This window comes from Canis aureus, chromosome 5 (assembly GCF_053574225.1).
Source record: "Canis aureus isolate CA01 chromosome 5, VMU_Caureus_v.1.0, whole genome shotgun sequence".
Taxonomy (NCBI): domain Eukaryota; kingdom Metazoa; phylum Chordata; class Mammalia; order Carnivora; family Canidae; genus Canis; species Canis aureus.
In genome coordinates, this window is record NC_135615.1 from 14405844 (window position 1) to 14426567 (window position 20724).

The 20724-nt window shown below is 35.3% G+C and overlaps 1 protein-coding gene across 19 annotated transcripts in view; it reads left to right on the forward strand.

Annotated features, from left to right (window-relative positions):
• The window catches only part of ARHGAP12 (Rho GTPase activating protein 12), a 154384-nt gene that overhangs the window by 109972 nt on the left and 23688 nt on the right, over positions 1-20724 (forward strand). For 16 of the 19 annotated variants that reach the window (XR_013379334.1, XR_013379335.1, XM_077896892.1 and 13 more), the window contains 8 exons: positions 124-225; positions 3306-3404; positions 8086-8188; positions 9647-9763; positions 12060-12158; positions 13662-13739; positions 13839-13973; positions 14207-14309. Coding sequence is in view for 17 of the 19 variants with exons in the window: in XM_077896892.1 (XP_077753018.1) it covers positions 124-225; positions 3306-3404; positions 8086-8188; positions 9647-9763; positions 12060-12158; positions 13662-13739; positions 13839-13973; positions 14207-14309 (836 nt within the window). In the remaining 2 variants the exon portion in view is untranslated. Of the gene's footprint in view, positions 1-123; positions 226-3305; positions 3405-8085; positions 8189-9646; positions 9764-12059; positions 12159-13661; positions 13740-13838; positions 13974-14206; positions 14310-15167; positions 17560-20724 lie in introns of those variants that run through there. The other 3 variants (XM_077896900.1, XM_077896910.1, XM_077896903.1) reach the window with 2 other exon arrangements.

Here is a 20724-nt window from a genome sequence, read left to right on the forward strand (position 1 = left end):
GATAAAGACAAAAATTTGAGGTAATCACCTATTTGGTTTATTGTTAATAATGTAAAATTGGTCTTAATTATTTCTGTTTCTGATGAACATCACAAAGATTTTCCCTTTTTTTCTAAAATGAAGTTTGGGAGCAATCAATCCAAGCCAGAGTTCACAGTGGACCTTAAGGGGGCGACGGTAGAGATGGCTTCGAAGGATAAATCCAGTAAAAAGAATGTGTTTGAGGTAATACGTTTGTTTTCTAAGTATAATTCACATTCTTTTTTTTTTCTTATAAAGATTTTATTTATTCATGAGAGACACACAGAGGCAGAGACATAGGCAGGGGGAAAAACAGGCTCCCAATGCGGCACTCGATCCCAAGACCCTGGGATCATGACCTGAGCCAAAGGCAGACGCTTAACCAGTGAGCCACCCAGGTGCCCCCAAATTCTTAACCATAGTAATTGGATGTTCTTTTTTTTGAGTTCTTTTGAGCTGTATTTCAATGTGACCGATTAGGACAAAGTTAAGTCAGTTTAGTATCATAATTTAAGGTTAAAAAAAAAACTGGCATAAAGAGCTGGCTTCATTTGTGTAAATCGTTGGATCTTAGATTATAGATCACAAGTATTTGTTCCACAGCCTTGCCTTTCCCCTACCAATGGTAAAAAGGGTGTGGTTTCCTTTATCTACCAAATCTAATGTTGAAAAATAAATTGAAATCTTTCCATTTGGTCATTAAAAATCTCTCCCAGTAGGGGTGCCTGGGTGGCTCAGTCCATTAAGTGTCTGCCTTTGGCTGAGGTCATGATCTCCAGGGTCCAGGGTTCAAGTCCCATGTCAGGCTCCCTGCTCAGAGTGGGGAGTCTGTTTCTCCCTCTTCCTTGGCCCCCTCCCTGCTTGTTCTCTCTCTCTCTTTCTTTCTCATTCTCTCTCAAATAAGTAACCCTCCCCTAGTAATATATGATTCTGTATCAGTTATTTATTACTGCATATCAGACCATTTCAGGATTTAGTAGCTTAGGAAAAGAACAGTTGTGTTTGTTCAGTTTGGCCTATGCTGAACTGAGTGATCCTTCTGATCTCAATGTGGGACCATTCATGAGGCTTTTAGCCCTTCAGTGGCTTACCTGCACCTGGTTGGTCTAGTTCACATGTCTGGTGTCGGTGCCAGCAGTATGCTAGGGCTCCTTTCTTACAAGATCTCTCACTCTCAAGGAGGCTACCTCCGGCTTCTTCACATTGGCAGTGTCAAGGTTCCAGGAGGGTGAGGGTGAAAACTATACTTCCGCTTAGATTTAGAAGTCACACATCAGTGTATTCCATTGGTTAAAGCAAGTCAGAAAGCCAGCTGAGTTTTCAGGGTTGTGGGGAACTAGATAGAGCCCACCTGTTGATGAAGGCATAGTAAAAGTTGCATTACATTACAGAAGGTTGTGTATAGAGATTGGAAGAATTTTTCAGACTGTCTTTGCAAGCAGTCTTCCAGATCCCAGCCTGCCTTTATAGCCTCATGTGTCAGCCCTATCCTGTCTTATTAATGCAGTTGCTGTTTTCCAAGTGAAACCTAGGTTTTCCTGCTCCTGTGATTTTTACTCTTTATTAGTACTGACCCATGGCAGTCTCTGCTTGTCAGGTGTTAACCTATCTTCCAAGACCCATCATAAATGCTCCCACAACACTGATAATTCTTTTTAATTTCTGCTTTTAAAATAGTATTTAATGTAGTGTACCTTAGGTTATCATCTGTTGTAAATTATCCCACTAGATGATGATTTTTTTTTTTTAAGCAGAGAGACTATATTTTCCTTATCTTTAAGAAAGAACTCCTAACAGAGTATCTTATATGCAGTGAATATTCAGTATTGGTTGACTGGCTTGACCCACTCTCTTGAAAGAACTACAAGAAAGGAAATCAGTGTTTCCTGATTTAGCCTTACAGTTTCAATAAGTGATTTCAGAGTGAAAACAAATCTATGGTTGAATAAGTTAGGCAGTGGTACAGATGTTTTTCTTTCCTTAGAAAATCAGAGCACCCTGGGATGTCAAAGCCCTGAGACTTTTTGAAGGAAAGAATCTTGTTTAATGTTATTCAGAATTTCCCAAATTAATATAGAACTGGTTTGAAAAAAAATTTTTTTTTGAAGAATACCTTTTTTAAACATTACTTCAGGAACTATGTTTGAGGCATATGTCTCAGAATGTTGTTTGGGTACATTGCCATATGTTCCTCGAGGAAAAAAAAAAAACAGTTACCAGACAGAAATTAGGAGGAATGCTTTCTCCTAACACCTGAAAATATTTCCTCAATCAAGTGTAAGTAACTTTGAACCAAAGAGATTATACATAAATTGGTCGCTGCCTTCATGTAGAATAATACATAATGTCCTGAATTCATGATTTTGACACAATTTATTACTGCTTTTGCCCAGAAGTGACATAACATTTATCGTCTGTGCCTTCTCTTTGTACTAAGCCATTATATTTATTTGCCTATTAAGTAGGAAATAATGAAAGCTTAACTCTTTCATATATTTTTTTCTGCATTTATTTTTTAACTGGAGAGAGAAAAACATTCCTCAGATTTACATAAAAATATAGATTTTATTTCTTTACAAGTGGATTTTGTTTCAATTCTAGTCGAAAATGCATAGCTTTGGTACTTGAACTCATTTTTTTTAATGTTTATTTATTTATGATAGTCACAGAGAGAGAAAGAGAGAGAGGCAGAGACACAGGCAGAGGGAGAAGCAGGCTCCATGCACCGGAAGCCCGATGTGGGATTCGATCCCGGGTCTCCAGGATCGCGCCCTGGGCCAAAGGCAGGCGCCAAACCCCTGCGCCACCCAGGGATCCCTTGAACTCATTTTTTTAATGATACAGTATACTAGATTTCAGCAAGTTTTATGGCATTTGTGTGATGGAATATGGGAATCTAAATTATTAGATTTTCATTGAGAATTTTTTGTGAGAAAAATGTCATGTTTTATAAAGCAATTCCTCTGGGATTATTTTATATTAAAATAAAAGATATTCCATTGCTGTGCATTAACCTTTAGTCACTTACTATATGGTATCTAGTCTTCTGCTGGTCCGTGGACTTTTGCTTAAATATATTCATTTATTTGGGGGCTCCTGGCTGGCACAGTTAGTGGATTGTGTGAATCTGGATCTTGGGATTGTGAGTTCAAACCCCACATTAGGTGTTAGTGATTACCTTAAAGTAAAAATACAATCTTAAAAAATAGATATATTTTTCATTTACTTGGTTGAAAGCACTAACCGTATTCTTTTCCTCCCCCCCCCCCCCCCTTTCTCTAAAGCTGAAAACCCGTCAAGGAACAGAACTGCTAATTCAGTCTGATAATGACACTGTTATTAATGATTGGTTTAAAGTTCTTAGTAGTACTATCAATAATCAGGTATGTGTTTGACTTAGGTAAATTTTTTCACTTCAAGGCTACTTTTCTTTTCTGCTTTCTAATTGGTTATTGCATATCTAGTTTCCAGTTGATTTGTGATAAAATACTTTTTTAATATGTATTTTGATGAGAGATAGGAAAGTCAATGGTAGTTTAGCAGATCCTTGGGGCTGGTGATTGATTTAACATTCTCAATTATATATTATTGGCTACTAGTGGATTTTAAGTAATTTTCACATGAGATTCAAAAAGAAGTAGTTCGAGAAGACAGACAAACCATTCTTAGACATAGTATATATTCAGTGACCAATGAGTTGGGAATAGTACTATTTGGTGAATACAGGTCCTACCTAGGTAAAGGTATGAAGTGAATGAAGCTGTAGCCTCTTCATGATCACTTTTTCTTTCCTCATGACACCTCTAGCTACTGCTGGAGGTGTTTTAGTTCTCCCCCATCCCCCAAAAAGGGAGGTAGGTGTTCAGTACCCTTGTGTTCCTGGTATATTTCCTCGTGTGTGTGTGTGTGTGTGTGTGTGTGTGTGTGTGTGTATAGTAGGTACATAATATGTTACATAATGTATGTTGTGTGTGTGTGTGTATAAAACAACCAAAAAGAATCTCAAATTTATATTCTGCAGCTGTGTTAGAGCAAGAAGAAACAGGGGCTATATATTTTTGGACTATATTCTTACCTTCTCAGTGTATGGGGACATGGCTTCTCATTAAGGGTCATATGTCATGGACAAAAAGGAAAGTGAATACTTATGGGAGTGTGTTATGGTTTTAAACTAAACAAACCATATCTGGGGGCATCACAATGCCAGATTTCAGGTGGTACTACAAAGCTGTGGTCATCAAGACAGTGTGGTACTGGCACAAAAACAGACACATAGATCAATGGATCAGAATAGAGAACCCAGAAGTGGACCCTCAACTTTATGGTCAACTAATATTTGATAAAGGAGGAAAGACTATCCATTGGAAAAAAGACAGTCTCTTCAATAAATGGTGCTGGGAAAATTGGACATCCACATGCAGAAGAATGAAACTAGACCACTCTCTTTCACCATACACAAAGATAAACTCAAAATGGATGAAAGATCTAAGTCTTTTTTTTTTTTAATTTTTTATTTATTTATGATAGTCACAGAGAGAGAGAGAGAGGCAGAGAGAGAAGCAGGCTCCATGCACCAGGAGCCTGACGTGGGATTCGATCCCGGGTCTCCAGGATCACGCCCTGGGCCAAAGTCAGGCACTAAACCGCTGCGCCACCCAGGGATTGTGAGACAAGATTCCATCAAAATCATAGAGAAGAACACAGGCAACACCCTTTTTGAACTCGGCCACAGTAACTTCTTGCAAGATACATCCATGAAGGCAAAAGAAACAAAAGCAAAAATGAACTGTTGGGACTTCATCAAGATAAGAAGCTTTTGCACAGCAAAGGATACAGTCAACAAAACTCAAAGACAACCTACAGAATGGGAGAAGATATTTGCAAATGACGTATCAGATAAAGGGCTAGTTTCCAAGATCTATAAAGAACTTATTAAACTCAACAGCAAAGAAACAAACAATCCAATCATGAAATGGGCAAAAGACATGAACAGAAATCTCACAGAGGAAGACATAGACATGGCCAACATGCACATGAGAAAATGCTCTGCATCACTTGCCATCAGGGAAATACAAATCAAAACCACAATGAGATACCACCTCGCACCAGTGAGAATGGGGCAAATTAACAAGGCAGGAAACCACAAATGTTGGAGGGGATGCGGAGAAAAGGGAACCCTCTTACACTGTTGGTGGGAATGTGAACTGGTGCAGCCACTCTGGAAAACTGTGTGGAGGTTCCTCAAAGAGTTAAAAATAGATCTGCCCTAGACCCAGCAATTGCACTGTTGGGGATTTACCTCAAAGATACAGATGCAATGAAACGCCGGGACACCTGCACCCTGATGTTTATAGCAGCAATGGCCACAATAGCCAAACATTGGAAGGAGCCTCGGTGTCCATCGAAAGATGAGTGGATAAAGAAGATGTGGTTTATGTATACAATGGAATATTACTCAGCCATTAGAAATAACAAATACCCACCATTTGCTTCAACGTGGATGGAGCTGGAGGGTATTATGCTGAGTGAAGTAAGTCAGTCAGAGAGGGACAAACATTATACATTCTCATTCATTTGGGGAATATAAATAATAGTGAAAGGGAATAGAAGGGAAAGGAGAAGAAATGTGTGGGAAATATCAGAAAGGGAGACAGAACATAAAGACTCCTAACTCTGGGAAACGAACTAGGGGTGGTGGAAGGGGAGGAGGGCAGGGGGTGGGGGTGAATGGGTGACGGGCACTGGGGGGGGGCACTTGACAGGATGAGCACTGGGTGTTATTCTGTATGTTGGTAAATTGAACACCAATAAAAAAATTTATTAAAAAATAAAAAATAAAAAAAAAGCTACATTGTAAAAAATTTTTAAAAATAAACTGAACAGACTGAAAAAAAAGTTGGGAATCATACGCTTTAGTAGAGATTGAGCCGTCTTTCAGAGACTGTAGGTGAAGCCTCTTTACTAATAAGATTTGTGACTCTTACTGAGGTATCATATGGGTTTCATTTTTTCACTTATAAAATAGAGATGTTGGATTTGATTGTTTCCAAGTACCCTCTTAAGCTCCAAAATTTTTATGATGCACTCAATTGAAAACAACCAGATTTGCAATCTTCAGTATTAACTCTTCCTCCTTTTTCACCCCTTCTACCCACCTATATAAATACTCTTCTTTTGCAGTTTGTAATATTGTATATTTCTGAATCTTGTCTTTTCCTTTCCATTTATTCTTGAAACCACTATCAGGACTTTGTATGATGAGTCCCTTCCTAAGCAGTTTTTCTTATTTCATCTTATCTGCCACCAATCTATTCTTAATATCATTGCTGTATGAAACTTCCTAATGTTAACTGTATAATCCTCTCCTGCTCAGTAAACCTTCCATGACTCTTATTAAAATTCAACAACCTGAGCCCGATCTACTCAAATGTACCTTTTACTCTACCCAATATGGGCTTTCAGCTCTAGTTACTATACTCTGTCCCTAATCCCTTGAAAGCAAGTATGGCTGCATTCATTCATTTAACAAACGGAGTGTTTTATGCAGTGGAGATACATAGGAGCATGCAACCATGTGCCATACCTTTTTTATAGCAAAATATAGATCACTGAAGACAGACAACTTGGCAGTTAGTACATTGAAATGTGATGAATCTTATGATGGTGAGGGATATATAACTTATTATAAAAACTCTAAGTAGGGTCTAACCTAGTGTAGAGGCCTGGGGAGGCCTTGTAGAGAAAGTGGGGGTTTTTTGTTTGTTTAGTTTAGTTTTGTTTCGTTTTTCAATCGAAGCCTGTAGGATCAGGGAATCAGCCAAGTGAAAAGAGAGTAACATATTGTTGACTGTGAAATTTAAAATATATACTGTTTACAAAGTGGCAAAAGATACTATAGAAATATGCACAATAAGTTTAGAAAGATGCACAAGACTTCTGCAAGGAAAATTGCAAAACTTTATTGAGAGACATTGAAGAAAATCTAATTATATGAGAAGTAAATATATTATGTTCATGGATTAAAATATTCAATAATGTAAAGATATAATATTCTTCCAAATGATTTATAAACTTATAAACGAGATTTTTGAATCTCATTCAAAATCCCAGTAGGTTTTCTGATGGAACTTGGCAAGCTTATTCTAAAATTCATACTGGAATATAAAGGGTAAAAATATCCAAGACACTCTTGAAGAAGAAAGTGGAAGGACTTGATCTGTCAGATTATCAAGACTTCTGTATTAGTTAATACAACATGCTGTACTGGGATAGATCTACAGACCAGTGGAACAGAATAAAGAACCTAGAAACCCACCTATCTTTGGATACTTCATGCCATATATCACTGTAGAAAAATAAGGAAGAATAAACTGGAAAGTAAATGGTACTGGGTCAACTGGATATCCAAGAAGAAATTAGAACCTTTCCTAACACTATACACAAAAATAAGTTCTAAGTGGAATAAGGACATCAGTATGAAAGGCAAAGCAATGCTTTTAGCTTTGAGAACTCAGTTTTTAAAACTGCAAAAATGACTGATTAGGCTATACATGAGCTCAAGGATTTCTTTCAATGTCCAACATCCATGAATCTGAGTGTGATTGCTAGTTATGATACAAAATATAATTTGAAAAGATTGTTGGTGTGAAAAATTAATGTGCCATTGGTTAGTTAGCTTTATCTTATACTGTTAGCACGGAATGTAGCTTCATCATGTTCCCTCACTGTAGCTTGTAGTCTGACCTTTTAACTCTTGTTACTGTCATTCTTACACATTTAATCTACATGTGGGAAGATAACTTCATCATTAGTATATAAAACCATCATCCTGTGAATTATCAGCATTTTTTTCTTTTTTGAAGTTTAGAATTAATGAGTTCCCCTTATCTAGGGGGAAGAAGTATTTTTAAAGATTTACCAAGTATCTAAATCATATATGCTATATATTGATTGGTTCCCTAAGATGATTTGGGAGGATCAGTTACTGATTATATTGAGAATTATGCTATTATATCGAAAATAATCTCAAAAGTAATATGTGTTTGGGAAATCTCTAATCAATAGACAGTAGAAACTGATGAAGCAATTGAAGAAGAGATACCAGAGTCCCCAGGAATAGAAAAGCATGATAAAGAGAAGGACCATAAGGATCCTAAGAAACTTCGTCGTAAGTTATCCTTTACCTGTTTTACTAGTCGCTTGAGTGAGCATTTTCTCTTAGCTTTTCAAATATTTTAAACACATAGAGGCTGAGTGGAATCTCCAGTGTTACCAGGAACTTATAAAGGCTGAGTGGAATCTCCAGTGTTACCAGGAAATTATAAGGTTAGGTACTTGCAGTCTCAGTGTTTCAGGAGTACTCTCTCCTTGTTAACTCCTTGTCATTTTTCAGCGTCATCGTATGCACACGTACAGAATTTAATTAATTTTAAGATGATGTGGTCCTTTAAAAGAAAAAAAAAGTGTATTAGAATGCACTTCTATTGAGGTATCCAGGAAGCTGAATTATATTGATTTTAAAATATATAATTACTGTTTAAGATTCTAGGTAGAATCTTATACTTTAAGAAGTCGGAAGTCATGGGACATGTACCGTAGCTCACACTGGACACCAGGCAACCATCTCTGGACTAGGATGTGTCTGTGCAGGTGCAGCTGCATACATTCATATCTCCACATCATTCATATACATATATATGAATACATATATGTAAATATATGAGCTAAAGCTAGCAATTTAAGAAGAGCATTAATTTTCTGATGCAGGCCTCTTGTGAATTACACTGTTAATTAGGCCATTAGCTATAGCTCTGAACTTGTTAAATCTATTTTAACAAGTCCACATTTAACTGAGAATTTTTGGCCTTTGAATTAACTGAACCATTAGAAAATCGTTTCTACTTTTGTTCTCTCACATTCTAATGAAGGTTAGTCCTATTACTGACCTTGTCACTGACATGTAAACACGTCAAAAATTTGATTATCTTAATGCTTCACTAATATATTGTTTGTGCTCTCAACTTTCCTCAAATATAGTTCAAGAAATTTACTTTTTGGATTTTTCTTTATCAGAACCAAAGAAGAAATCAGACTAATGACAATGTAGGACATTTTTCAGGTGGTCCCATTCTTAGTTTAGAGGTAATTATGACAAGGTGTTATTAGCTTAAAGTACAAGTAATTGTGATGGATATATATCTCTCTAGACTCCTAGTCCAGTAAGGATACTGCAAGATAGGGACTTTTTAATTTATGTTTTCTGGATATTTTTGGGGGGTCATTTTACCTTCTAAAACTGATAGTTAAAGGAGATAAGTAGTATCATTTATGAAATAATGAACATAAATTAGAATAACCAGGGTCGTAGCACATTTACCAAAGAAGGTAGAATTTGTAGTCAGTGTTTAGTGATAAAAATGAACTGTTTTGTGTGGCTTATCACTCTGAAATTGGGTCTGTGTTAGCTTGATTCTTCACATACTATTAAATTATATTAAAGTTTAGAATAACTGAATTTATAACTATGATTTTTACATACGCAATTAATATGTTTTGAGTGCTAGGTGGAAGATTTTTATCAAAAAGTTTTTATTTTATGAAATGCTTTATATTTGTTTCTCTTAAGCCATGAAAGTGTCTAGCATAGATTCTTCAGAACAGAAAAAAACCAAGAAAAACTTAAAGAAGTTTCTTACACGGCGCCCCACTTTGCAAGCTGTTCGTGAAAAAGGTTATATTAAAGGTAGGTAGAGGTGATGTTTATAATAATGAACTTTGGCCAAAATCAGAAATGAGACATTTTAAATTAAAAACTGAAAACTTTTCTTTAAAGTTACCAGGTTCATTGGTTTAAAATACATTTGAGTGATTAAAATTGATTTTTCGATGCATATGGAGAGTTTAAAGCACTGAACAGACATAAATATCAAACTAATTTTCAGAGACCACTGGGATGGAGGCCCCCAACCCCACTTGAGTCTCGCACACACACTTGCTCTTTCTCTCTCTCACTCTCTCTTGCTCTGTCTCTCTCAAATAAATAAATAGAATTAAAAAAAAAAAAAAAGATTTTTAGTTTTGAGATGCACAGATCAAAGAAATTTTTAATGATCCCTAACAGTAAAAGGAAGAAAAATATTGAACAATTTTATCTTGATTGTTTGCCTTCATTTCTTATTTCAGGTTATCTTAAAATTAGTATAAGCACTTTATACTAATTAATTTTTATATTTATTGTTTATAAGCAATAATAGCAAGAATGCACTAACAATCTTACTAACAGAGTATTCTTTAAAATCATGTATAGTTGGGGATGCCTGAGTGGCTCAGCGGTTGAGTGGCTGTCTTTGGCTCAGGGCATGGTTCCGGGGTTCCGGGATCGAGTCCCACATCGGGTCTCTGTGGGGAGCCCCCTTCTCTCTCTGCCTCTCTGTCTCTCATGAATAAATAAATAAAGTCTTTAAAAAAAAACCAAACAAAGACGTATACTTGTATATACCTTTAGTTCTTACAAGCATTTTTAATTTAAGTGATAAGTTTTCTAATACAGGACTCAAACAGTGACATTAATTAGTAAATAAAGACATAGGTAAAAATAATATATAACATATATCTGTCTTTGAAGTTTGTAAAAAAGACCATCACTGGAACATCTGTTTGCAAAGCATCTAATTTAAAATACACAAATGGGTTTCATTAAAAAGATATTTAAAACTTCTAGGTAGAGTTCAGTTAATTAGTGATTCAAATTAGCAGCCTTAAGAGTTACAGGTAAACAGGGATTCCGAGATAATGCATATGAATTTAGTATATTGAGTTTAGAACTTAAAAAAAAAAAAAAAGCCTGACAAATCAGTGAATAGAAATTGCTGTTCTCATCAGGCCCTTTTATTTTTTTAGATTTTATTTGTTTAGTCATGAGAGACACAGAGAGAGAGGCAGAGACACAGGCAGAGGGAGAAGCAGGTGCAGGGAGCCTGATGCAAGACTCCATCCTGGGGCTCCAGGATCATGCCCTGAGCTGAAGGCAGGCACTAAACCGCAGAGCCACTCAGGGATCCCCTCATCAGGACCTTTTATTGAGAAATATAAACTGTTGCTGCTTTATGATGGTGTTCAGGACTTGAAATATTTTGTTTTCCTGAATATTTAGCACTAACGTGGCATTTCAGAAGTGTTGGGTTGAAAAATTAATAGAACAACCTTTGAAATAGACTTTTGAAATCAAATGTTGGCACATGATGAATATGCACCATGCTTGTTTTAACAGTTTAAAAAACATTGAGTTGTTTACTAAGTGCTAGGCATGAGCCTATGTGCCAGAAATACCTATTGGTTCAAGAATTACAAGGTTCTTGCCCTCTGAAATTTACATAAAAACAAGAAACAGACAAGATAATTTTATTTATTTATTTATTTATTTATTTATTTATTTATTTATTTATTTTATTTTATTCATTCATTCATTCATGAAAGACACGGAGAGGCAGAGACACAAGCAGAGGGACAAGCAGGCTCCAGCCAGGGAGCCTGATAGGGACTCGATCCCGGGACTCCAGGATCATGCCCTGGGCTGAAGACAGCGCTAAACTGCTGAGCCACCCAGGCTGCCCCAGACAAGATAGTTTAAAACAGTGCTGACTACTGTGAAGAATCTACAATAGTAATGAAATAGTGACTGTTACTGGGTTTCCTTAGGCTAATCATAAGGTTTTTTGTCAGGAGATGACATTTTAGCTGAGGGCAAGAGTAATAAAAAGGAGCTAAGTTTGGGGGAGAGGATGGATCTCTGCAAAAGGTATAGAAAACAAAAAGGCTCTCAGGTAAAAAGGAGTCGGAGTGGAGTGTTCATGGAGTTTAGTAAAGCAGGAAAATTGTTTGAAGTGGCATTGGAATGAGTAGGCAGGTCAAAGGACTCCGTCACAGCAGGTAGTGTTGGGATGCACTCAGTGTCTTCTATAGCACAATGAATGGTTATCACCATTTTGCAAAATAAATTTTAGCAGGCTGGTTTATTTAAAAAAATAAATCTCTTTCAGATCAAGTATTTGGAGCCAATCTTGCTAATCTGTGTCAGAGAGAAAATGGCACAGTGCCAAACTTTGTGAAGTTATGCATTGAACATGTTGAAGCATATGGTAAGAAAATGATTTTTATTTTTATATTAAGCACACCAACCCATTGTTCTGCCATTAAAATCCTTAGAGTTTTTATGATTTTGAGTGATGGAACAGTTGTAAGCTGTCAAGAAAAGCATCTTGTTTGCCAAAAACTTACATGTTTTAATGGTTACATATATCTGTTTTAAGACCTTTGCAAGCACCCGTTGAATATTCAGCACTTCTAGCTGATTAAGCATAAGGTATTATTTGAAGCCATTTGGAGTTGGCCTTTCTTTAAAATGAATAAGGTGGTGATTATAAAACTGAGTTTATTAAGTGAATTGATTGTGTAGAAGATAGGAGATTGTGTTTACTTACCAAGAGAAAGTTTCTTCTCTTTATAATAAATACGAGTTGATATTTTAAAACTGTTAAGTCAACTATAAAGTGTCTAAATAGACAAACCTCCTTATGCCATTTCCTGTTAAGTAAGACTTAAACCAATTTATATTTTGGTTAATTTTAACATAATATTTATACTAGTTTTATGTAAACTATCATGATAATTAGATTAACTTGTATCTGTACACCATCAAAAAATCTTGTACAATTAAAACATTTGCATAATTTGTAATTTCTGCCAGTTTCAGATCTTGTCTCTGACTTTTCTTGTCAACATGACAATAGGGACACTGTGCCTTTATTTGAAGTTCTATGAATAGCACATCAGATAATGTGCTTTGTTAAATGTGTACAGCATTATCATTTAATGAATATTTGGATTTTTTAGGCTTACTTGCGTGAATTTCACATGATTCTATTCCATATATGAAAGAAGTGAATATCAAAGTAGCAATTGTTTTTATAGAATCTTTATTTTAATTGGTTATTAAGTTTATTTATTACAAGCCCTTAATAGGACAACTATTTTTAAAAGACTGCCTTGGGGGATCCCTGGGTGGCTCAGCGGTTTGGCGCCTGCCTTTGGCCCAGGGCGCGATCCTGGAGTCCCAGGATCTAGTCCCGCGTCCGGCTCCCAGCATGGAGCCTGCTTCTCCCTCTGCCTGTGTTAATGCCTCTCTCTCTATGTCTATCATGAATAAATAAATAAATCTTAAAAAAAATCTAAAAAAAAAAAATAAAAGACTGCCTTGATATGTACATTTACGTTACGAAATGTGCAGGAAAATAGACGGGCTAATTTTATCTTCTGATTTCCTTTACTTTCTGAACTATCCCCAGGTATATCTTAATTTGTTAGTATTTCAAGTTTAATGAGATGATTTTTTTGAGATGTTCCACAGTCTACATGATGTTTAAACAAATTAGAATTGTTGCTGTTTATTAAACAGAATTCAGAGTATATCTCCACCCCCTCTCTCTCTGCCAAGGATCTTTAAAAGGCCAGTTAGAGGAAAAGAGTATTTGCCCATTTGATTTTAGGCTCATGTTAATGAATAAGGATTCTGAAACATGCAGCCATCTTTAGAAGAGGCAAACACCTAATTTAAACACAAAAATATTGTAATTTTCTCTTAGGTTTGGATGTTGATGGGATATACAGAGTAAGTGGCAACCTTGCAGTGATCCAGAAACTGAGATTTGCAGTCAATCATGGTAAGATCATACTCCCTATTGTTATGTGCAAACAGCATACTCATTACTTTCAGGATCTGTTTAAAGTGATTTTTAAAAATTTCCTATTCTGTTTTTCAGATGAGAAATTGGATTTGAATGATAGTAAATGGGAAGATATTCATGTTATTACTGGAGCACTCAAAATGTTTTTTCGAGAATTACCAGAACCTCTTTTTACATTTAACCATTTTAATGATTTTGTTAATGCAATTAGTAAGTATGTCATTAAACTCAGTTTTTTTTCTAGATGCTGAAAGTCTGTATTGACTAAGCTGTAGACTACATTCTGTTTGATCTCTTAAATTTTTTCATAGGATTGTTTTACTTCAGAAATTTTAAATGTGACCACCAGGTGTCACTGTGTATTATCAAATGTCAGGTTCTAAAATCTGTCACTGTCTTCAATTTCATGCATAATCTCTCATTATCTTTTTTTTTTTTCTTAGAACAAGAACCAAGACAGCGAGTTGCTGCTGTTAAGGATCTAATCAGACAGTTACCAAAGCCAAATCAAGATACAATGCAGATTCTTTTTAGACATCTCAAAAGGTAAGAGGTTCACCACAGAAAAGAAATAGTAATTAGGGAAAAAGAAGGAAAAAGGTAAGAAATGCATGGTTATGAGGTGTGGTATGGTACCCATGAGGCCAGGGTCCCTCAGACACTTACTTGTTCAGATTCTGGCTATGCTATTTGCTGTCTTTATAACTTGAAGAAGCGAACTCCCCTGGGTCTTGTTCCTCATAGGTAAATGATCTGGTATAAAAAATATTTACTTAAAGCGAATATTATATGCGAAGCAGTTGTATAAAGCCTGGTGTGTAAGTGTTCAGAAATTGTTGAAGTTAATTAACATGAAGATGAGATGTTGGTTATCCAATGAGGAATATTAAATTACCTTAAAGCCATCATGGCTTTCAGTTACTACATAGCCATTTTAATAACTGATTTTTGCCTTCTGACAGAGAGAATACTAGAATAATAAAATAAATTATCCCAGTGAGGGAGATTAAAAAACCAAACATAGAATTAATAAAATGCAAATTTAATCTCTGAAACCTAATGAAATTTTTTTCCCTATCATCCTCATAGATTGACTATTGTTACCTGAATTGTAGCTTATACTTAAGTCTGTGTCTTACTTTAAACTCTAAACTGAAACACCACACGTTTAAAGTTTGTTAGAGTATTTGTAATTATACCTTTTAGCTGTGTTTATCCAAAAGAAATCTTCACATGATATTTGGACTGAATTCTGCTTGGTTAAGTAGCTTGTATGTATCTTAGGAAAATGAGTACTATTTCTCATTTCTAAATGCACTGTTTATGTTTATGATACAATTTGAAGAATTTTTCCTCTCGTATGTTTTATTTTCTCTTTTAACAATTTTTTTTTCCATCCCTTAGAGTTATAGAAAATGGAGAAAAAAACCGAATGACCTATCAGAGTATAGCAATTGTTTTTGGTCCCACTCTGTTAAAGCCAGAGAAAGAGACTGGTAATATAGCAGTTCATACTGTCTACCAAAATCAGATTGTAGAATTAATTCTACTGGAAATAAATTCCATCTTTGGGCGTTGATTCTTATTGAAGACAACCTGTGGAATAGAAGCTGAATTCCATCAGATTTCAAACTCTTATACGTGATGTATTTTATTTTTGGACCAAGCAGTGACTCTTTGATTTTGCACTTTTTTGAGGGATCAGAAGGGAATGGGAGAGTCAAAAATGTGTGTTAGGCCCTCACATTTGCTGCTTTGTTGCAAGTTGATATAACTGTGTGTAATTTTGAATTAATTTTATCCTGAATGTTTGCATTTCATACTCTGAATTTCAGTAAAAATCAAACTTGCAATTCTAACCAGTCGTATACACTGGATAATTTGGTAAGAAAACTACTTTTTTTTTCTCAAACTGGATAATGTAGAATTTCTTCTCATGATTCATTGGATTCATCACTTGATAGACTAGTACTCACTATCAGTTATTTTGAAGACGCTCTTGGGCATTCTAAACAAAATGAAGTATATCCTTTTTGAAACCTGTGTATTTCTTTTTCAGGGTTTCTGCATGCAGTGGCAGTCTTAAGTATTACAATTCATTATAACCCAGTTGTAATCCCTTGGCAGAGGCTTGCCGCCTTCACTGTGTTGCACACTATCCTTACTGGATGGATGTCTTAATCGCTTGTTTGGGCAGCACACTAATATTACTTAACACACTGTGATATACTGGAGTTTAATTTAGCACAAGTCAGTTCAGGGTATTTTGGGGCTGTGTGTGCTACGCTGATTTATAGCTAACAATCCTAATTATATCTAGTGCCATACTGAGGTTTTGGTATGACCTTGTGGAAACAGACATTATTTGATGTAAATATAAGCTAAAGACTTAATGTCCTTTAGCTTACGTATATAATTTTGTTGTATAGTCTCAGAGTACATTCTAACCTGACATTTCTAATCATGATATTGGTAATCTTTTCCGTGAGTATTAGGTTTCCTCCAGAAATAGGCTGTTATTTGAGAAACTTAACTGTGTGCACTTTTAGATTTTAATTACATTTACAGGCAAATCACTGTAATGCAAATGGTACTGGAAAAATACTGAATAGACTTGCTAAATGGTAAATGCACTACAAGAGGAACCTTTTAGATAACTTAATATGTACAGAATACATTAGAAAAAAATTTATTACAGAATTCTAACTGCAGTATGAATAGTGGAAACCCATATGTAAATTAGACGGATGTCAAATGGAAAGTGACATTGCTAAATTTGAGAATTTCTTTTTACATTACTAATGTAGATTAATTTGTATAATAAAACAGGGTTTGGAAGGTTTTGTTACAGAGAGCATGGTCTGTTGAAGATATTTTAAGATGTATTTTTCTAGATTAACTGATGTATATGAAATGTCTAATCTGAATAAAGAAAACCATAAGAGGTTTAGAGATTTTCCATTGGAAATGTGCATTTTGGTTTTCAGTTTTTTTTCTTGTTTTTGCATTTACTGGCATATTCTTATACCTCATTTTTAAAAAATCAACTGAATCCATTATTTCCTGTGGTAAATGTATTTCCTCATTTTTTCACACCTTTTCTACTCCCTGCCATGCCAATACCTCCACTATCCTCCTTCCAATTTTTATTTCTTCATCAATATTTGAAAGTGATTTGTGACCAAGACTCCTTTTCTTAGAATGGCATTGGTAATTTACAGTTTGCCTTCCTTGGGAACAAATAGTTTTTGTGTACAATCTGCTTAAAAAAATCTCTCACCTGAGTTTTGTCGTAAAAATATTAGTTGTTGTTGTGGTCTTGTTAAGTTGTTAACAAACCAAGCTACTTGATAGCTGTGGAAAGCAGATTGTTTTGGGCAGGGAGAAAAAGACCCAAAATGAGAATGTGTTTATATTTGCCTAACAATGTCCTGAACAATACAATATGCTTTAGAACTGGCCTATGTAGTGATTGTATGGCAGAAAAACCATTAGACTCAAACCAGTGATGCTCTTTCTCTTGGTAGCTGTGGACATAACAAAGATTAAAAATTGTCCTGTGTTTCTTGTTTCAGAGTACATGTGTGTGTATGTGGAGTCTTAAATGTTTTATTAGTCTACAGCAAATTAGTTTATTGTAATATTGTATGTACAGTGAAATCAATGTCATGTGTTTTCATCCTTTGTGAATTAAAAATTCTCATTTTTTTTGTAATAACAGAACCAGTAATATTTTCCTGTCTTGACGATTTTTAGTAGAAAATATATTAAAGGCTGAAATAAATTGTAAATGGAATTTCATTTGCTAATAGGCTTTACTTCAGCATGTCGTTTATAAAGAAGTGGTTCGGAATTGAAAGAAAAAGCATATTCAAGTATGTTATTATATTTAATTAGAAAAAAAATACTTATTTAAATTTTACAACTGTAAGGAATTTTACCTTTTACTCCATAAAAGTGATGTTACCTTTTAGTTAGAGGCAAATCTGCAGATTTCTTTTCTTACGGGAAAAGCATAAATAGAATAATTCAGCCAAACTGGGCTTAGGCAGATGTGTTGTGTACATATACACACCTATGTGTATGTTAAGTGGGTGGGTATATGTCACCGCTGTTACATGCAGATGAAAACTCTTAACAGTATTAATGGCAGATATCTGGAGACCTTTGTGTTCAGTTGCATGCCACGCTACTTTGTAAGCTGGTAAAACTAGATGTTAAGAAAGCAGTGAGAGGGAAAAAAGAGTTATTCCATAATTTTGCTAAGAGATTCTTTTCCAGCTTGTGGGAGAGATCCTTCAATTAAATATTTAAAGTAAACACGTAGTTTCCCAGGACACTAATTTCTCCAACATCTTTAGGCATTTAAAAAACACAGGAATCTACAACATGTCATCTTAGTCAAGAAGAAAATAAAAATAGTCAAATGGACGTCGTACTCTCAGTGGCCTAATAAAAGTCAAATACTCCAGATCACATCTATATAGAGAATTTAAAATGGGTAGAAAATAAGATTTTATGGAGTTTTCTAGTCTCTCTGAACTCTAGCCATCACCTCTAATGATCCTCTTTTATAGGAAGTACATTTCTGGTACATGACTAGAGATGGTGTTTAATAGGGACTGTAGCCTGTATATTACATTCCTGGGTGTGGGGCACAGTTTTGTTTTTGTTTGTTTTTTTTTAAACAGTATTTCAGTATAACTAACACAGTTCTGTTAAATGCAACTTTAGTTTTAAACCAAAAAATATATATATACACACACACATACACATACACACACACACACACACACAAACCCACAAAAAGCAAAGGAGGCTGCAAAACAAAATCAACAGCCTAACAATAATGGTGTATGAGAATCTATTGGAAATTCACAAGCTGCAGACCCAGGCCAAGCAGAGTCAGCCTTGGTATTCTAGGGAAGGGGGAGTACAGAATGCCTAATGAGACATTCTGTAACCACTGAAGACAAGGGACTTCTCCCGAAGAATCTCAATTAGTCTTCTCAACTGAAGTTTTGTGGGCCAGTGGTGGCTGGCTGTAAATATATTCAGCTGGATTGAGCTTTTACAAATTAGCCTTATGTGAATATGGCACTTAAATGAACTCTTTCATTTCCTTCATTGCTTCCCTTCTCCCACAGGAAAAAAAGGAAAAAAAAAAAAACTTTCATGGCACTCTCATAAACAGAGCACTTGTAGAACAAGGTAACTGTTTAACAAACCACTACAAAATGTATTTAGAGAAGTCTGGTTTCTTACTTTTTCTCATCAACCCTCTCCTCTCTTTATTTTACTTCCTCTCTGTGTTTTCAGAAAAATGTTTTTGGTAAAGATTTTTAAATCACCAATGCTGGTAGCTAAATCAGGTAGTTCTAATAGTTGTGGCTCACACTGCAAGTAGCATTGAAACTTGTCATGAATCTTGTAATATTGATAAAAGTCATGAGGACATCAGAATAAATGAGGCTGCATTAGCCTTTGCAGAGGTAGACCTCAAACTCTGTAATAAGCTGATGGTGGAGTAACCAGTGAAGATTCAGGATAACATTCAAGGCCACCCTTCTCCTCCTGGGCATCTTGAGAGATTGTTCACATTTAGGTAAGAGAACTTGAGTTCACTCAAGTAGAACTGAGTCTCACTGATAAAAGGACAAAACCAATAGGGACCCTCACATTCATAGCCTTACTTTATGGAGGCACAAAATGATAAGCCTAAAACTGAAGGGAAGAGAAATCTTGATTAGTTACATTATGTCTCTTTTAAAGTTTGTGATCAACTTAAGTAAAGCATATTCTGGTATGTTTAAGTAATATCATTTGAGGAAGAAACTAGTAACTTCTCTACCTATTGGGAGCATCTGTTTCCAAGCTAAGTTAATTTTTATGTGGCATATTGAAACTAATACTTTGTTTTATATATTATGTACATCTATTATGAATTTAGAGGTGGCAGGGGAGTAGGTATTGCTTTCTGCTGGTCTCTTCTAGTTTTAGTTACATAAATAGTAAACCAACATCCCTCTCCCTCCCTTGCAAATCATCAGACTTCAGTGGTTCTCTTTCTACCGGCAGACGGCTGACGTTCTGGACTGGCCATTGTGTTCGTTAATCTCTGTTTAATATGGATATCTGCTTTCACTTTGAGTTCTGAAACTGTGCTGTCCACTATTGTAGCCACTGGCCACATGCGGCAACTTAAATTTCATTAAAATTAATTAAAACATGAAAATTCAGTCACTTTTCAAATGTTCAACAGGGACGTGGAGTTTATGGCCACTGTATTAGAGCAGATATAGAACATTTTCACCCTCAGAAAATTATTCTGGACAGTGCTGTGATAGAAGATTGGTTGTGAGGAATAAGGAATTACACAATACAAAATTCTTTCAAAAAATGTATGTTCTAAAGCATTATATTTCATAATTCACCCTCATGCTTGTCTCAAGTACATGCCACTAGAAGAGTTTAAAATCAAGGAAAGAACATTTTTCTAAAATTCTGCCAAACTCTGAATATTTGTCCCATTATATGCTCCCATTATGGGGTGCTGAAGGGTGGTAAATGTGATTTGACTTCTATTACATCTCCATTAAAATGCTTGCAATTTGGTGAAAGTCCATTTGAAACTGCAGCCTAAGAAAAGCTTCAGTTGACATTGTTGTCTGGGAAATGTAGGAATGCTATACTATCAGATAATATTTGAGACTATGTTACAGCATTCTTATAACATCTGGATCTTAAGAATTTTCACCTTGGTGGGAAAGGTTTTCTGAAATCATATTTTACAAACCGAATAAATAATGAAAGAAATGGTTCTAATTAGAGCATTCCCTTGAGATCTGAGTTCACTCACCTTGTATTTACTTCTGATTTTTAATAGTTCTCTATATGAGGTAGTGGAGGTCTCCAAAAATCTACATACAAAATTTCTCTTTAAATGAGTGATGTCTACGGA